Raw genomic sequence first — 18,048 nt, forward strand, 5'->3', positions numbered from 1 at the left:
AATGAATAAACTACTTATAAAATTTAATTGTACATGAGGTTGAAATAGAAAAAAATATTAAATATTTTAAATGTTGTTAAAGTGGATTTATACTTTGGACTGATTCAAATTAAGGGAACAAGACTTGTATTATAAAAAGGAGGAGTGTTTCAAATTTCAGTGTTTCATTTCAAAGCTGAGAACAAAAAAATCTATGCAATTATAAATGAAAAACAAATGTGAATTTTAGAGAAGTAAATACTACTTACCCTACGCATTCCGGTTCCGCGCGAAGCAAGCAACCCATACACCCAGGCCCAGGCAGGCACAATTCCAAACCAAAGTCAACAGGAAAAAGAAGTGGCGGGAGACCGGTACCACAGGTACGGGTTGTGGCCACAAAGCTCGTTGCGTTCGCAGCGACCAAGCTAACGAGCCAAATATCTCGTGTTCTATTTATCCTGCAAAGCACAAAACACCATTCTCACGCTAATCTGCGCTCCTGCGGCTTTGCTTCTTCTTCAATGGCGTCCATCCCTTTTCCCACTCTCTGCCTCTTTCATAAGCCCAGTTCTCTCACTGTCAGCTTCGTAGCATCGGATCGACGTAGGTTCAATTCTTATTCCACCCTTGGATTCGGGGCGACTCAGAGGAGCCGGAAATTCGGAATTACCGTTTGCAGAGCAGCTCCTGTTGCCTTCCGAAAGCTAGATGCTGACGATTTCCGTCACCCTCTTGATCAACAGGTGTGGATGATTTTCAATTTTCTCCGTGTTCCATGTTTATGGGGACTGCACCTAATGATGATTAGTTTTCCAAAAGTTGAATTTTCAAGTGCGAAATGTTATTTAAAATTCACCGTTGTTGTTTCTTTTCTTCCGAAATTGTTCGTTCGAACAACTGATGCTTTGTGTTTTGGTTTTCGTTTTAAATTCTCCAGAACACGGTGATACTGAGAGCAATTCCAGGATTAAACGAACTAGGAAAGGCTCTTCTCGGTAATACAAAGACGCCGCATCGTCATTAGTTCGATTTTTTTTTCTAGATTGTATTCTATTGCTGCGTAGAGTACTTGGAAAGCTCCATCTTTAACTCCGCTGAGTGCTGTCAAGATGCGTTTGAAAATTACAAGATGCTCTCCTGCTACTGCGTAGCAACAGAAATTCGAACGCTTTTTGACATTTTATGTTATATTTTATTGAAAATATTTCAGGTGCTTCCTTTTAAGTTTCCTTGGTTTCCTTCGTAGAGCGTGAAATAGAAAATAACATCTAGACGGAAATTTATTCTTCTTGGTATAAATAACTAGCTCTACATTTCCAATCCTCTTATAGTTAAGGCTTCTACGTCATCCAGAAACATTATTAATGGATTATATAGGCTTAGCTGAATTATTGGCTATTGGCGGCACGCAAGGACTCTTTATTTGTTCATGACTTTGGGTGGAAAGTTTTAAACTATAAATAGCGGCTTTTATATCATTTGACATATTTAATGGTGTCCAACCGGATATCTAAGATTCAAAATGACGCTGGTGGCGTGCAGTTATGAATTTATGTTGCTTATACATTTCAGATGCAAAGCTATTGTTCCACTTGTCTTGGATTAGAATGCTCATGATATAGTTCCTCCAATATGAATTGCAGGATCAGTAGCAGAGCAGATCATGCTCCTTGAGAATATAGGGACATCTGTTCTTGTTTCCGAAAATCAGGTATCCATGTCCGTGTCATCTGTCAGTAAAATTTTCATTAAGAACTACCTAGGAATATTTTATGCTGATTAGTAATTTGATTCATAAATATGCCCATGCCGCTTGTCCATACCTCTGATTAAAATTCTAATTGTTGTTATAATCCTCTTCTGATAAATGCAATAGACAAGCATTCGCAGTGCTGATGTGCAGCTATACATATAGAAATCCACATCTCTTCATGCATATGCTTGTTAAAAAACCCATGCATCTTGGGAAACTCCAGAAGAATTTTTGTGTGTGTGAACTCTGCTTCTTCTTTCTTTCCCTTTTCCTTCACCATGAATAACAGATCAATCTATATGCCATTGCTTGTCTGCATCTATAAATGAATGTCTGCGTGCATGCTCTTATGCATAATTGTTCTTTAAATAACGGTGTCTAGACTTTAGACATGGCTATCTGAGTTGAAACTTAGGAATGCTTCTTCTGATTAAATATTTACGAGGAATATCTGCACATGAAATCTGCCGCTTCTTTTAAGTTGGGTTTCATCGTGAAATTTACTGCCAACCATACTCACTTCAGTTGTTGTCCCAGTATGAAAATCAACCAAGTATGTTGTGTTATATCCTTGGTAACTTGGATTGACAAGCAGTTCCATTGTGATCACGAGTTACTGTCATCCATTATCAACTTCAGCTGAGTAATTGGCCTCCTTTTTTTTCCTTGTTGCATCAGCTTCCTGGTCTTCACCAGTTAATGGTGGAAGCAGCAGAAATATTAAATGTTGATGCCCCTGATCTGTACGTCAGGCAAAGTCCTGTGCCTAACGCATATACATTAGCTATAAGCGGTAAACGGCCATTTGTTGTTGTCCATACTAGCCTTGTGGAGCTCCTGACAAGAGAAGAGTTGCAGGTTCTTAGTTATTTCTCTATTATTTTTCATAATTAATTTCTGAGCCAGCCTGCATTTCCACAAATGATAGCATTTGGGTGATTGACTTTGAGGCGCATGGCTGTTATATGCACATATTAGCTACTATTCATGATATGTATTATTTCTTTCCAATTTACCCTATCAACTTAATTTAAACTGGTCAATAATATTGATGTCTAATCTTTTCTTTTAAGAATTTATCACTGTTGATGTTCTATCAGTTTACTTTAACAGGCTGTTCTGGCTCATGAGCTGGGCCATCTAAAATGTGATCATGGTGTGTGGCTAACATATGCGAACATTCTAACCCTTGGAGCCTATACAGTACCTGGTAGGTGATAGAGCTTCTTTTTTTTTTTTCTCCCCAATTCATTTTCTTTTTCCGTGTCTGTCCACATATATATTATGATTTGTCTTCTGTATCTTTTGGTACGTGGTATGCGCCAATTCCTGTGTGAGTGAAATGCAGAAGTGGTTCTGGATTGTCGAACTAACACTTGAGAGTTTCTCCACCCTAGATAAATTATAGTTGAGTAGTTAATTATGTCAGACGATCATGGTTGGAGAGACATTGTCTATCTGGCTTTCTATTGACTAATGTGGGGATCAAATCCATGTTAATATTACAATTGCTGGATTATGATAAGCCAGCAGCATTATCTGTAATTTATGATACCATGTTTACATCCATTCTAGTTCTTCGCTAATAAATTAATATCTAGCTAGCTTTGATGGCTCTCATTTTGACTGGCGAGAGCAAGCTGTTTTTGGTTGATAGATATACTCGCTTCGGCTGCAATATTTCTCTTTCACAACTGGTGTAATTTATTGTAGGCATTGGTGGCTTTATAGCTCGGACTTTAGAAGAGCAGTTATTCCGCTGGCTTCGAGCAGCTGAGTTGACCTGTGATCGTGCAGCTCTTCTTGTTGCTCAAGACCCTAAGGTATATAAATGTTGAGACTCAAAATCAATGCAGTTAGATAATTGCTGTTTTCTATATTGATAAAGTTTCTGTTTCCCAACCCTACAAGAGATTGTCGTCTCTGTTCTGATGAAATTAGCTGGAGGATGCCCCTCTATGGCTGATCAACTAAATGTGGATGCGTTCTTGGAGCAAGCACGCTCTTACGATAAAGCTTCTTCCAGCCCGGTTGGATGGTATCTAAGGTTTGTCACAACTTTCATAGTGCTCGGGCTGCTAACCTTTCCATTTGGAATCTTTTGTGTGTGAACGCTCTTCCCCTCTCATTAATCAGGAATGCTCAAACAAGGCAACTTTCACATCCTCTGCCGGCACTACGTGCCCGAGAAATTGATGAATGGTCAAGAAGTCCAGCTTATAAATCTCTTCTGAAACGGGGATTACCGATCAAATCTCTACACAATGTTTAACGCTGCTCACATTGGTACTCTTCAAAATGCATGACAGCTCAAAAGTTCAAAAGGTTAGCTTCTCAAGACATGATAGCTTTTTGACTGTTCTGACTTTTAAGCAGTTCATCCGAATGGTAATATTCCCCATTTATAAACCAAGCTAATTTATGCGAGTTTTTTTTTGGACCAAAAATTTGTGAGTTATTGTGTTCTACACAATTGCTGATGTGGGATGTCTGGATCACATTATATATAATAGTCAAAAGGAAGACTGCTTTTACAGTCAACAGAAGTGGTATTACTTTTCCTTCTTGCTTGGTTCGGGGAGGTGCTGGTAATATCAAATGATCAGCCACAACCCGGTCTTCTTTTTTTGAGCTGATGCCATAACCAAGAAATGATCCTTGCACTGAACACACATTTTATTTGGCGTAATTTATGTATACCTGTAATTTCATATTGTAAGTATGATATTCTACTTTATGATACAGTTTGGTGCTGCTTTGGTGGCGAATGGTCGAAGTCCAAGGTGTCGGGATGCAATAGGCCTTAGTGTGGATCTACAGCTGCTATAAATGCCTATTTTATACTAGTACTGTAAATCTAGATATGTATATTCTCTGTGCTCGCTACATTACTCAACCTGTAAGTAGAATTTTGCCAAAGGGAAGCATTAGCTCGTATGGACATTGGTGTTGTTATAATATATATATATATATATATATGTATATATCTGTGTGTGTGTGTAAAGAGGGTGAGTTGTTGGAAATTCTGATAGTATGGAGATTTTTATCGCCAAGAACTTTAATCTATAAGCTTTTTCGTGGTTCGTCTTCTTGCTTTTCTCGGATATAGACAATTGAATGCTGCCGTGGTTCCCGATTTACTGCTTGAAATTTGTAGGATGCCCCGGGAGCAATGTGTACAAATAAAAGCCAACTAAAGAAGGAGAAATAAGTCAATATTCTGGTGATTTAGTGACATCAAAGCTTTTCTATGCGAGTGGGAGGTTGTAGATTTGATCTACTTAAGGGGTTAGAATCTGTACCTTTAATTAAAAAAAGAAAAAAAAAACAGAAATAAAAAAGAACTGGAAAGAGAGTCTGGTATGTTATCAATAGTAGAGGTTTATTGGTATGTCTGAAAATTGTTAAATTTTAACCCTTTCTGAAATTAAATTTTCGTTCTTCCTTCCTTCCTTGAACATGCCTTCATTTCGTTAATTAAAAAAAAAAAAAAGAAACTTCATACTCCAAATTTATTAATATATTTTTGGCCAAAAAAAACTCATATAAGTCATGCTTCTTTCCATATAACCATAGTTACATAACACTACCTCCTCTTCTAATTATAAAACCTTGATTATAAATTATAAATAAAATCTTATAATTAGTACTGGAAGTAATATATATTAATAGTAATAAACTACAAATTAATATTTTTAAAAAGGAAACTAATATATGGCGTTTCTTGAAGTACCTGCATGTTTGGTCAAAAAAAAAAAAGTACCTGCATGGAGTTAGATGAAATGCCTATTAATTACCCCGGGGGAATTTGTTTTTTGTCCTTTGCTTTTTGCATCAATAATCATCTACTCGTATTAATTATATAGAAAACTACCCTTACTTTTCAGAGGAATGCCAGCCAATGAGAGCGCTCCACGTCAGCTGGTGCCTCCAATTATCCATAGACACAACCTTTAACTACCTTTCATTTGTCTGCAATGGCAGAGTTTGTATTCTGAGCTTTTCTGAAGGAGCTGAGAATGCCGGGGCTAAGAGCACCCTCAGATTATTCTGGAGAGCCTCCTCGACACCCATGCCTTCGTATTAACTCCAAGGCAATCGTCTTCCTTAGTTCCTTTCTATCATTTATTTAAGTCATCACTCTTCCTCTTTTGCGTCTTTCTCTCCATACCTATACTAATTCGGACATGTGTAGATCCTAATAAATTGTGAAGTGGATGCGATATATATACATATATATATATATATAACTTCTTTGGGGAAATCGAATCGAACTTATAGAGCATAGGCTATGTACTGTAGATGTAGACAAAGGGATTGTTTTTTGGAGAACTAGTGACTTGAATTTGCAGCAGCAACAAGCCATTTTGTATTTGGCTTGATGGACCTTCTTCAGCGAGTTTTTTATTTTGATTTCTGGAGTATTTAACTGAATGTGGCCCATTTGTTTGACTGTGCATTGTGCGACTTCAAGGATATGGCTTATTTCCTGTTTGCAGCTAATGCTTTGCCTTCCTAGGTTTTCAGACGACTTCTTACTTGACGATACCGTCTTCATCGTCCTATAAATGTTACAAGGTTTAATGCTTCTATGCACGTGTTTTCTATTATCTGTATCGCGACTCAAGTTCAATCTGCTTTATTCTTCAGGAACCATTCAATGCCGAGCCACCGCGTTCTTTGTTGATTTCCTCATATTTAACTCCTGCAGATTTCTTTTACAAGAGAAATCATGGCCCTGTACCAATAATTGATAATATAGAAAGGTCACATGTTGACCTTGCTTAATTCTTCCGCTTTACTCATCAAGGCTGTTCAATAAAGGAAATTTGACGTATTTCATGTCACGTTTGGCATAACAGATACTTCATCTCAATTTCTGCTTTAATAGAAAAGCCCAGACAGCTTTGGATGAAGGATATCAGGTTAGTGATGGTTGAGAAATCTTAAATCTTCAAGAATTTTCAGCCTGTGCTATAGCGCCACTTTGTTCAGACCTTCGCATGTCATACCTATGTTTTATTTGCCGTATGTGTCTCCTGAAAAGTTTATCTAAATAAGCAACTGACCTTGTTATTTGATCATAGGATTCTTCCAAAGTATAATGTCGCTGCCACACTACAAGTTGGTCTGTTGAGAATTCATACTTCATTTTTCAGATATTTGTTTGCTAAGCTTGCAAAGGAAGACCATATTAGGCTTTAACCATAAAGTTGAAAGGGACCATATTAGGCTTGATTTTCTCGCTGTCTACGTTCTGCAAAGGATTCATCTTCTTTCAATGAGTTTTACAGTGTGCAGGTAATAGAAGGACTGCTATGAGCAAGAACAAAGTGGTCAAGGGAGTTGGTTGGGGTGTTTCTGCTATTGGAAATGGTTAGTATTATCAATGATTTACTGGAACCTTTTTATGATTTCAAACAAGGTTTATGTTGTCATTAGTGGGTGGACACAGATGCATAACTGTTTATTAACATCTGGGTTGAAGTATGTCTTTCTTAACACGTGTGGTGTTGCGAACCATACGCTTTGTTGTTTAGGGTCTGAGTTTATTTGTTACATCTTTAAGAATTCTTTGAGTATATATTTTTCTCAGCTGTTTGGAGTGGTGCTAAATTGGCTGATGTGCTTGAACTTGTTGGAATACCAAAATTGACAAGTATCACTCAGCCTGGTGGAAAACATGTAGAATTTGTTAGCATCGACAAGTGTAAGGTAAGAAATCCTAGTTTGTAATTTTTTTCCTTTTCTTTTTAATATAACAAGTTTTGTAAATTCACTCCAAAGATCCTGGATTGTTTTTGGTCATTCATAGATGAGAGTCATCAGTTGTTTTCCGTAAATCTTATAAAAAAACATAGGAGGAAAATGGAGGCCCTTACAAGGTATCAATTCCATTAGATCAGGCCACAAATCCTGATGCAGATGTTCTTCTCGCTTATGAGATGAATGGAGAAGTAAGTGAAATTAACTTCATTTGTTTTTTGGGCAAAGTGAAATTATCTTCGTGAAGTCTGTTTTTTGTGTTCAAGATGAACTGCAGATAACATGTCTGAAGTCATTAAAAGCTCTAGAGCAACATGATGCGTGCCTTTTGGAAACAGAATTATAAATGAGTCTGTCTCTTCTTTTGGTTTCATTTTCTCAGCGTAAGGCTTTGTATTGCCTATATGTTTGACCCATGACTGAAATTTATTTGTTCAAAACATGTAAAAAGAACATGTTATCACTGCTTTGTGATTGAACTGTGAAATAGACATGCTAGATAATATGTGGGGTACCTTCCTTTTCTTATATGCAGTTCCAACTTTAAGTTAGCATAGCTAAATCTGTTTTACTAAGCTTGCTCTTCTAGAATTTCAAAGACGTTTTTCTTATTACCGTGGTTCGTTCTTTATCCTGATTTTTACATGGCATTTGAAGCAAACATAATGTGAATTGACAAGTGTAAAATGTCCTTTTCTCCCCATAATTTGTTTTGCTTATTTTTCTTTTCTGTTTTTACTTTTTTGGGCCGGGGTAGTGGAGCATGCTATGATATCTTTTCATCCTGTTCTTCTTACCTCGGTTTATTTATTTATTTTTTTATTTTTTGCCTTGCTTTAGCCTCTCAACAGGGATCATGGGTATCCATTACGTGTGGTTGTTCCTGGTGTTATTGGAGCCCGCTCTGTTAAATGGCTTGATTCTATCAATATCATTGCAGAAGAAAGTCAGGTCTGATGTATGCTGTAAACTGATTCTGGTATTACTAAAATTTCCTTATTATAATGTTCTGTGGCTTGACATTGTCACATGGCAGGGTTTCTTCATGCAAAAGGACTACAAAATGTTCCCTCCCTCAGTGAACTGGGAAAACATTAACTGGGCAACCAGGAGACCCCAAATGGATTTTCCTGTCCAGGTAATTGTTCTCTTTCAACGTCACCTGACTTTTTTTTGTTAACTGAAAAAACCAGTCATTTATTATCTTTCAATTACCTCTAGTATTTATCATGTTTTGATTTATTGGGCCTTAATGAAGTAGATACAAGAATTTCCTTAGATTTTGAAGCTGAAAATTTGTAACTAATACTCACTAGTTCACTATGACAGTGTGTTATATGTTCTCTGGAAGATGTGAGCACAATAAAGCCTGGGAAGGTTAGCTTATGCAACTTCTGGTTTTAGCTTTTCATGTGTTCTATTGATCTTATTTCGCCCGAAATGCTCATTCAGATCTCTCACCACGTTTTCCTATAAATTTGGTATGATGGTTTTGGTTTTCAACTGAAGAAGATTCAGAAAATAAGCTCATATAGATTTTGAATCCTCTTCCCCAGGGCTGTTAAGTTTGTGCTGTGGTTCACCAAGTCAAGCAAGCAAGACTCTCTTGCATGTCGAGTGTATTGGTAATCGACTAAATTCTAATTCTCATATATCACGTGTAGGTAAAAATTAGTGGATATGCAGTAGCTGGGGGTGGCAGAGGCATTGAGACAGTAGATGTTTCTGTTGATGGAGGCAGAACTTGGCTGGAAGCCTCGAGGTTTCAGAAAAGTGGAATTCCTTACGTAGCAGATGATGCTAACAGTGATAAGTGGGCGTGGGTACTGTTTGAGATCACAGTTGATATTCTTCATAGCACTGAAATTATTGCAAAAGCGGTATGGCTTGTTTTTTTCTTGCTAACGAATGTTCGTCATGACTCTAGTTTTCCAGTCAATGTTTTCTATTAAATAAGCAAACTATCCCCCAAGTGGCCTGATTTGCATAGTTCATATTGATCAACAATCTGATGGGGTTAGTGTCTGCTTTTGTTTGGCTCATTTTGCAGGTAGATTCAGCTGCAAATGTGCAACCTCAACAAGTAGAAGACATTTGGAACTTGAGAGGGATATTAAACACTTCATGGCATCGGGTTCATGTCCAAGCAGGTCACTCAAACATGTAGAAGTTGCGTGGCTTGAGGGACTAACACTTCATAGTTGACTGTTTCTGTTTCTTCTCCTGGATGACATGTGAAGCGAAGAGAGGTTTTAGTCAAGGCGACTCCGAAGAAGATTAAACATTAAGTTGGATACTGCATAATTTATTAGCTATGGTTCAGAAACTTCTTATTCAATACTCTTTTTTTTTTGTGATAATTCTTATTCAATACTTTTAGACATAAATTTGTTGCATTATTGTGATGACTGATGGGCACACCTAGAAAGAAGTAGGGAGTGCTGGACATGAAAATTGGCAAATATGATCCTTCTAAATTCCATAAGGAGATGCATTCTTTGGCTATGCGTGTCGAACTTCAAAATGTCAGATCATCGTTTAGTGGTCCTGGGCCACCCTTGAGTTCTGTTTTCTTAAAAGGACACGTTCTTTCTGGGCAGGAGAAGATAAAAAAGAAACTCTTGAAATCAGGGAACTTCGTAGATATATAACTTAGACGAAACAACCAAAACTACGTCATTCTGCTTATCGAATGAAGATAAAGAAGAGCTCGCAGGGGGATTATTCCTTCAAGCTTAGGGTATTCTTTTTTGATTTCTAACCGCTGACGTGGTTTAATGTATACATTGAAAATCAAGTGAATAAGAGATATATCTGCGTATGTATATGTATGTATATTGTCACGTGTCGTCAGAGAGTGAAATGAGACATGTTTCATGGACTTGCAGGGAAAAATCCAAAGGAAGGAATGGAGCATGACTGACGGATGGTGTCTGCAAAGAAGAACCTGGCTGGTTGTTCCATTGTGATAAGATAAATAAATGAGAGCGGAGAAAAGCAAGATAGTGAACTGACAAATGTATGAGGGGCCTACTCATTTACTGTCCATAATGGGAAGCCCTGGCCTTCTGCTTTCCACTCAACTTCGGTGAATAGCAGATTCGCTATTTGCTATTTCAAGAAACTTCCCATGATAACTCCGAAACGTGTTTAATGTTTATGTTGTTCCATCTGTGAGCTGTAAATTCTGTAAAGGTGAGGTTTTGTAACTGTCATGGATTTATTATTATGGGGTCCTGTGTCCAACATGTTCTGCCATGCCTTAATTATAAGCAAATGACTCTGTTACTATTGGTCCCAGATTTATCATTATCACAATTTCTCACACACACACACACACATGTATGTATCTGCTCAACATAGGCTATCCGTTCTTGCCAAAAAGCTAACCTTCAAAACTGTCATTGTCCATCTTGCCATATCCACCTCACTGCTTTTACTCATTATGCTGTCATAAGACAATGTTACAAGTATTTAGAGCCCTACATAAAAAGTGTGGTTTATAAGTTTAGGTTGTCCCACCACATTCCACACGATGAGTGTTTAGTACACACTTCTCAAATGAAAAAAAGCTCCATATGATTATATATATCATAATCATTTCGAACAACAAAGGTGGGGAGGGCCATTTTGTTTAATGACACAGGTGGAGGATTGCAATAAATATCATAGAAGTCGAAAACTAATGTAACAGATTCTCTGTACTTTCTTTTTATTGTTTAAAAGAAAAATTCATAATGATTCCTTATGATTAATTTTATGAACTTGCGATTGCAATTTTTTAAGAATGTAATTAATTTATTCGTCAATATTTTGTAATAGCCAGTCCCCTTTTTATAATTAAGAAAGATTAGAGCTGACGTTGATATCATTTCAAATCATCATCAATATAGACATGTGATTGTTTTCTCTCTTTTTCTACTATGAAAAGACCCAAAGAAAATCACTATCCGCGTGACATATGTTAAGACTTTAATTGATTGTCCTGCTTTTCAACATAGCTATGTATGTGATATAAAAAAGAAAAGGCGACACCACGTGGATATTGGATTGAAGCATATAATAATCTCGAAAGCTCATACAAAGTTATTCAATTATTGAGACACATCTGTAGGTACTATTAAATTGTCTCCATTCTTTTTCCCAACCACTGAAAAATTGACGAAGAAAACGCAATATTCAATAACTGAACTACTGAAAACTGAGTCATTATAATACTTAACTCGGTTTTGGTTGCTTTTCCCCTACACAGTTAACATCATAATATACTCAATTTAAGATTTAAAATTTGCGTCCTTGATCATGTGGTTTCATAATATATTACAAAATCACAATGGACTTGGAGTCTTCTGAGTGTAGTTTTATTTGTTGCCCCTACTTATGTCTGTTCGAAAATAACTATGGGAATCAATGAATCGATTCTTCACGACAAAGCCTTTTTTGTTTACCCTGTATTTAAAATGATAGTCAGTCCCTGTCCTAATAAAGTTCTTAATTATATAAAATCCATTCTTTAAGTTGGGAACTCGTAGCTTTTATATTCTACCCAAATCGGTGACTTGACTGGTTTTTATTGATTTTTTATTCGTGCCTGTGTTTTTTTGGTTGGGTTTGATGATTCTATTTAACTGATCTCAAAGTAACCCATCAAGTTGCAGTCCGCGAGAAACGTACTGCTTCACTTCAAGAGATCAAGTTGTAGTTCATGAAAATCTTATATTACTACCTGCATATCGTTTCAATAATACCTTCGCAGGGACTTGATCAAGTTGATCTAGTTTGTCTTTTAATTTCTCATTTTATTTCATGTTGGAACATTGATTATATAATTAACACTAAAGAAGATCAATGTCCTGACAAAGTTTGAAGAGTTCTGTCAAGAACAAAACTGATCGATCAAAATCAATTTCACAAGCCTGTGAGTTTATTAAATTAGGTGTTGGGAGGGATGTTGCTAGGATGAATATCAGTTTGTATTATGAAATGTAAAATGCTTTAGCAGAGTCAATGCTATTACCGTCATTTTGAACAAGTTGATTTCAAGTTCTACATGGACATAAAAAGATTTCTACCAAAAACTAATAAATGCCCAATATGATAAAGTCTGCCCCTTTTTTGTTGAAACTATAGAAAACCCTTAGATTAGTACATATATTCAAAGAACAGAATAAGCTTCAAGAGAAAGTTCAAACACCATAGTTCCAATAACCCCCAAAAAAAAAAAAAGTTAGTTAATTAACGTAAAAAAGAAGAAACCCAGTTTCCTTCTAGATGGTGGACAGGCTCCATAGAGTCAAGTCTTTTTTATTTTTTTGTTTTTTGACCATAAGAGCTTATCTTAATGCTACTGTGGGACTAACATACCATTCATACGATCAGAATAATCATAACCATGCTTCTCCATTTCCCCCATCCTCTCTTGCTCATTCTCTCCTTTTTCATCCTTTTCTGCATAGCACTGCTTCAACTCCGGCACCGAAATAGCCCAACTCACCACGGCCCTCCGACCTACCCTCTCATCGGTTGCCTCATCTCCTTCTACGCCAACCGTAACCGTCTCCTCCATTGGTACACTCACCTCCTCTCGCACTCTCCCACCAACACCATCCACGTACACCGCTTAGGTGCACCGAGGACCATTATCACTGCTAACCCACATAACGTTGAGTACATCCTCAAAACCAACTTCCTTAACTTCCCAAAAGGCAAGCCCTTCACCGACATCCTCGGTGACTTTCTCGGACACGGAATATTCAACGTGGACGGCGATCTTTGGCGGACCCAACGTAAACTAGCCGCCCATGAGTTCACTGGAAGGTCACTGAGGACATTTGTGATCCACACGTTGGAGGAGGAGGCGCGTGAGAGGCTTCTTCCGGTGATGGAGGCTTTGTGTGTGAAGGAACAAGCGGTGGACTTGCAGGAGTTGCTGGCTAGATTCTCCTTCAATGTGATTTGTAAAATCACGTTAGGGGTTCAAGTTTGTTGCCTGGATCCTTCTGTACCTGTTTCACCTCTCGTCAAAGCTTTCGACGTCGCCTCGGAGATATCTGCCCGACGAGGAGCGGCGCCTTTGTTTGTGATATGGAAGGTGAAGAGATGGGTCGGGATTGGATCTGAACGAAGGCTTAAAGAGGCTGTGGGAAAAGTTAGGAGCCATGTGATGGAACTGATTCGAGAGAGGAAGAAGATGATGATGAGAAAAATGAACGAGGGGCGTGAAGATCTCTTGTCACGTCTCATATGTCGAGGTTACGAAGAGGACATGATCAGAGACATGCTGATAAGTTTTATGATGGCGGGCAGAGATACCACGTCGGCAGCTATGACGTGGTTCTTCTGGTTACTTTCTCAGCATCCAGAAGTGGAGGAGCAGGTTGTGGAAGAGACACAGCAAGTCAATGTGGAGGAGGCATTAGAGTATGAATCACTGGAGAAATTGAAGTTTTTAAAGGCATGTTTGTGTGAGTCAATGAGGTTGTACCCACCCGTGGCCTGGGATTCTAAGCATGCCATAGTCGATGATTTGTTGCCTGATGGCACCGTGGTGAAGGCAGGAGATAGAGTCACGTATTTTCCTTATGGGATGGGGAGGATGGAGGCATTGTGGGGGGAGAACCGGCTGGAGTTTAGACCGGACCGTTGGTTCGTTGAGAGAGACAGCGTCGAAAGAACAATGACAAAGGTGTCTCCTTTCAAATTTCCTATATTCCACGCTGGTCCCAGAGTGTGTCTCGGGAAAGAGATGGCTTTTATACAGATGAAGCATGTGGTGGTTTCCATTCTCCGGAGATTCAGAATCCAGCGGATTAGGCCGGACAAGCCTTTATTGGTGCCACTTCTGACGGCACAGATGGCCGGCGGCCTCAGTGTATTGATTTGCAAGAGGGAGAAGGAAGCTGATCGGTGACCACTTAAAATGGGCTGAATTCTATTTTATTTTGAATAAACCGGGACATTAAGGAGAGTCAATGGTTGTCGGTCAACTATGTGATGGGTTTAATACTTCTTTGTAGCATAGAAGAAGAAAATTATTCTTAAAAGTGTAAACAATTTTATACGAGGCAAGTTGCACGCTTTCTTCCAGTCATTCGCCATGCTTTGCTGAGCGGATGGCGCTTAATCTTTTGTTTAATAAACTATGGTCAGAATATTGCTTCAGCGAGTCCAAAGTTTGATTATTTCACATGCAATGATCTTCACAAGGCATAATAGTATCATATTCAAATAGAGACCGTACTAACTGTCAGCCATCAGAACTTCATTATCGTTATTTTTAATTCTGTTAAAACTATAATATCTTTTTGTTCCCTATGAGAAACTTAGATCGCTTGATACCTTGGCAATTTGACCCTGACGGGTTGACGAGCTTACCCATATGCCCTTTGGAGAGTTCAATCAATTTAACCCTTCTTTTTTTTTAGCTGAATCAATTTAACTCTTAAAGCACCACTATTTCGTTGAAAAGGAAATACATTACTATTAATGTTTTAAGCCTCACGAAATGCCCAATTAATAAATAATTATTATTCTGACGGGTAGACACTTGTCAAATCCATTGTTGAACCAATGAGACTTGCGAACAATGAAACATCAATCTCGTCACATCATTGCAAGGAGCAAGCAGACATATGGCGTGCATTGTTAACAAAGCTGTCAATTACAAAATCCAAGATTCTATACACCCACCGATCCTCCTTATCCAGCCCCTTACAAATAGTTATCGAGTCAAGCGTGAACTTACCCACCAACGAACACCACCGTGAGGCACAGAGCAGAGAAATGTGACTGTTGTAATACTTGTAGCCTAATAAAAAATTATCAGCACCACAAGTCTGTCGACTATACTAGTGCCCAAATCAATTACAAAACATGTTTTGTATCATAGTGGAGCAGCATTCTTCGTAAACATGGATACAGAAAGGTATACTAGCTACCCCACAAAAGGGGAAATTGATACAGACAACGACGTTTATGGAACCCTTAATATACCTGGTGTCATGTACTACCTGGAGCTTCACTTCCTGCAGCTGGTTTGCGATTCAAATAGCGGATAACAGCATCTTCAACCCTGTTCAAGTTGCCAAAGAAAGACACAACTCAACTACTGATCGGCAATATATAATGAATTCAACCAAAGCAATGACGCCTAATTTAACGTTGCCCAGGAACAAAAAGTTGCCAGCATGCATTTAAAGTCATGACTTGGAAAAAAAGGGGGGGACGGTTTTGGATGTTTATAAATGATACATCCAACTAAAAATGCAGTTCCACCGTTCCAATTATATAGTATAGATCACTCCGACACAAGGTAATCAATGGAAAGAGTGAAGTGTAATCAAAAGAAACATAATAAAATTGAGACAATAAAAGAGTAAAGTTATACAGGAGAAAGCTGATGAGCTTACCATGGTTGGTTGAAGAAATCTGATCTACGCTCTTTTTCTGCATTGCGACTGGGTTCCCCAGCCACAAGTTTTAGATCCCTGCTTTGAGATTCAATCAAAGCATTTATGAATTCCACAGGAGATTGGCTAAACCCCAGAAAGAATGCCCGTCTCTTACGGTGTTCATGTATTTTTCTTATGATTGCGCATATTGATTCATCACAGGCTTCAATCTCTTTGTTCTTCTCCACATTGGCCAATAATGCAGACAGCTCCCTCTGAATAGGGAAAGGGACATCAACCATCACATCATAACAAGCACTTGCTGCAGGACTATTTCCTGAGAGCTTGATCCTGTGCTCCAAAAGTATAGGTTGTGGAGAGAATAGATGCTGCGATATCTTCTGTGAAACCATGGTAAACTTCATCTTTTCTTCCCCAAATACTTTCTGAAGAGCCGGGTCACAGAAAAAGAAAGAAGGGTCATTTGGGCTCTGTAATTTCCGGGCCTTTACATAATGCCAGATTGCAGCAACAATTCTTGGGCGGGTATCAACCTCAATACCAAGAACTTCTACCAATGCTGGAGAAAGCTTAAACTTTTCAGGTACATAATTCATTTCCAACCGTATATTCACAGTAAATTCCTTGTCCCCTTTTCTCTTCACTTCAAAACCCTCATGAGGAGCAGGAGACCTAGCATTCTCCCACATAATAATATGACTATCAGGATAGAGCCTCTGATCCAAAGAAATGGTTACTCTTTTAAAGAAAGATGAGAATTTTGGATAATTGGGGTTAGACCTCTGAACTACTCCTGGCTGATCAGGATCTACACCATCTTCCAATATTCTCCCCACAATCTTAAGAGTCCATGTAGGAGGCTCAGCATTTGGCTTCTTGGGAATTGTACGTACTTGATTAGCAAAAGTGTTAAATACATAGATGCGAAGAGTTTTCTGAATACAAGGTGGGGTTTTGAGGGCTTCTTGGATGTCAACCTTCTTCCTGGCAAGTGCAGCATCAACCCGAGATTCAAACTCAAGAAGCTGGGTGTAAAGAGCAGACTCTGGCAGAATTGCGGCCACTTTATCTTGAAGCTGCTTCTCAGGGAGTTTCTGCTTCTTTCTTCGAGCAGCAGGCGTGAGTTCCATGGGTCTTAAAGTTGACGCAGTGTTAGTTGGGGAAAATCCAATCGGGCGAATTGGGGGTTTTAACGCGAGGCGCTTTGCACTTGAATTGCCAGGTGTTGAAAAGGAGGGAGGTGACACCCCTAAATTCCCAAATGCACCTGACTGGCTAGGATTAAGAGACAAACCTTGAGCTTGCAAGTGAGCCTGAAGCTGAGCATGCGCAGCTTGGGCGTGAGCTTGAGACTTTGACTGAGCTTGGGCAATAGCATTAGCATGAGCTTGGGACAGCTGAAACTGACCTTGAAAACTAGCCGCAAGCTGTGCTTGCGCCTGCGCCTGCGGAAACCCAGGATTTCCAGGAATAGAAGAGGATCCAATTCCCGCATTGCCAAATGATGATGAAGAGGCCCCAAGGCTCTTAGGCGGGTTATTATTGTTCACAGACATCGCTATCTTACTCTAATCAACTAGACAACCAAGTGCCAAAAAGCTCCAGGACCCCTTTAAAAGATTGTAACTTTACCTGGAGATATTAATGGGCAAAGCAATGGCATACGAAGCAGATCCAAGCACCTAGGTCATAACCTCCAGAATCACGAAATTGGCATTTGCAGGCGAAAAATCCAAAATGACTAAATCTGAATCAATTAGGATTTTACCTTTTCAGAAAGTCGTGGACAAAGGTCCAGGAGATCTGGCCATAGAAGATCCAAAGACCGACCAATACAGTAAGTCTATGTGCACGAGCCAACCCTTCGGGGCACCAGCCAGGTAGAGGAAACCCCAATAATTAGGAGCTTCGGTTGCTCTTACACTCTTAGATTCCAGATTTGATAGAATGAACAGAAAGCTCCAATGAGGGAGAACTGACGAAAGAAAGAGCGAGGCAGTGGCCGTGAGTTCAAGCTCCGAAACAGAGTCGGCCTTCCGGGAGGTCGATGGTGGCGGTGGCTAGGGTTAGGAAATGACCAAATTGCAGATTAAAGTTGGTCAGCGTTCCATTCTGAAGATTCTCTTGACGGCGTCG

At 38.8% G+C, this 18,048-nt stretch overlaps 4 protein-coding genes across 9 annotated transcripts; 3 read left to right on the forward strand and 1 right to left on the reverse strand.

Moving 5' to 3' along the window:
* The first annotated feature begins 418 nt into the window (after positions 1 to 418).
* Positions 419 to 4,819, forward strand: LOC114728592 (protease HtpX homolog). 2 transcript variants are annotated; one of them, XM_028915502.1, is made up of 9 exons: positions 426 to 725; positions 920 to 977; positions 1,626 to 1,693; positions 2,414 to 2,593; positions 2,849 to 2,945; positions 3,449 to 3,558; positions 3,649 to 3,782; positions 3,872 to 4,060; positions 4,481 to 4,819. In XM_028915502.1, exons 1-8 carry the CDS (start codon positions 504 to 506, stop codon positions 4,005 to 4,007), a joined length of 1,005 nt encoding a protein of 334 aa, XP_028771335.1. In that variant the 5' UTR covers positions 426 to 503; the 3' UTR covers positions 4,008 to 4,060; positions 4,481 to 4,819. The 2 variants fall into 2 exon arrangements, with proteins under 2 accessions (XP_028771336.1, XP_028771335.1); XM_028915503.1 differs by lacking the exon at positions 4,481 to 4,819 and having other exon boundaries at positions 419 to 725; positions 3,647 to 3,782; positions 3,872 to 4,013.
* An 824-nt stretch (positions 4,820 to 5,643) lies between these two features.
* On the forward strand, positions 5,644 to 10,006 carry LOC114728608 (sulfite oxidase). Of its 4 annotated transcripts, XM_028915518.1 has the most exons (12): positions 5,645 to 5,829; positions 6,386 to 6,501; positions 6,598 to 6,660; positions 6,823 to 6,859; positions 7,030 to 7,111; positions 7,332 to 7,450; positions 7,597 to 7,692; positions 8,342 to 8,452; positions 8,538 to 8,639; positions 8,831 to 8,878; positions 9,166 to 9,381; positions 9,552 to 10,006. In XM_028915518.1, exons 1-12 carry the CDS (start codon positions 5,755 to 5,757, stop codon positions 9,666 to 9,668), a joined length of 1,182 nt encoding a protein of 393 aa, XP_028771351.1. In that variant the 5' UTR covers positions 5,645 to 5,754; the 3' UTR covers positions 9,669 to 10,006. The 4 variants fall into 4 exon arrangements, with proteins under 4 accessions (XP_028771352.1, XP_028771353.1, XP_028771351.1 ...); XM_028915519.1 differs by lacking the exon at positions 8,831 to 8,878 and having other exon boundaries at positions 5,644 to 5,829; XM_028915520.1 differs by lacking the exon at positions 8,538 to 8,639 and having other exon boundaries at positions 5,644 to 5,829.
* Positions 10,007 to 12,893: 2,887 nt separating this feature from the next.
* On the forward strand, positions 12,894 to 14,417 carry LOC114728634 (cytochrome P450 94B3-like). Its single transcript, XM_028915555.1, has one exon. The coding sequence runs from the start codon at positions 12,894 to 12,896 to the stop codon at positions 14,409 to 14,411; it is 1,518 nt and encodes a 505-aa protein (XP_028771388.1). The 3' UTR covers positions 14,412 to 14,417.
* A 694-nt stretch (positions 14,418 to 15,111) lies between these two features.
* On the reverse strand, positions 15,112 to 17,999 carry LOC114728624 (SWI/SNF complex component SNF12 homolog). 2 transcript variants are annotated; one of them, XM_028915546.1, is made up of 3 exons: positions 17,681 to 17,999; positions 15,910 to 17,594; positions 15,112 to 15,572 (listed from the first exon to the last, which is right to left on the reverse strand). In XM_028915546.1, exons 2-3 carry the CDS (start codon positions 17,466 to 17,468, stop codon positions 15,500 to 15,502), a joined length of 1,632 nt encoding a protein of 543 aa, XP_028771379.1. In that variant the 5' UTR covers positions 17,469 to 17,594; positions 17,681 to 17,999; the 3' UTR covers positions 15,112 to 15,499. The 2 variants fall into 2 exon arrangements, with proteins under 2 accessions (XP_028771379.1, XP_028771378.1); XM_028915545.1 differs by having other exon boundaries at positions 15,910 to 17,999.
* Positions 18,000 to 18,048: the final 49 nt, after the last annotated feature.

The sequence above is a fragment of the Neltuma alba genome, unplaced genomic scaffold (assembly GCF_004799145.2).
Source record: "Neltuma alba isolate B1F8T4 unplaced genomic scaffold, ASM479914v2 tig00012563_pilon, whole genome shotgun sequence".
Taxonomy (NCBI): domain Eukaryota; kingdom Viridiplantae; phylum Streptophyta; class Magnoliopsida; order Fabales; family Fabaceae; genus Neltuma; species Neltuma alba.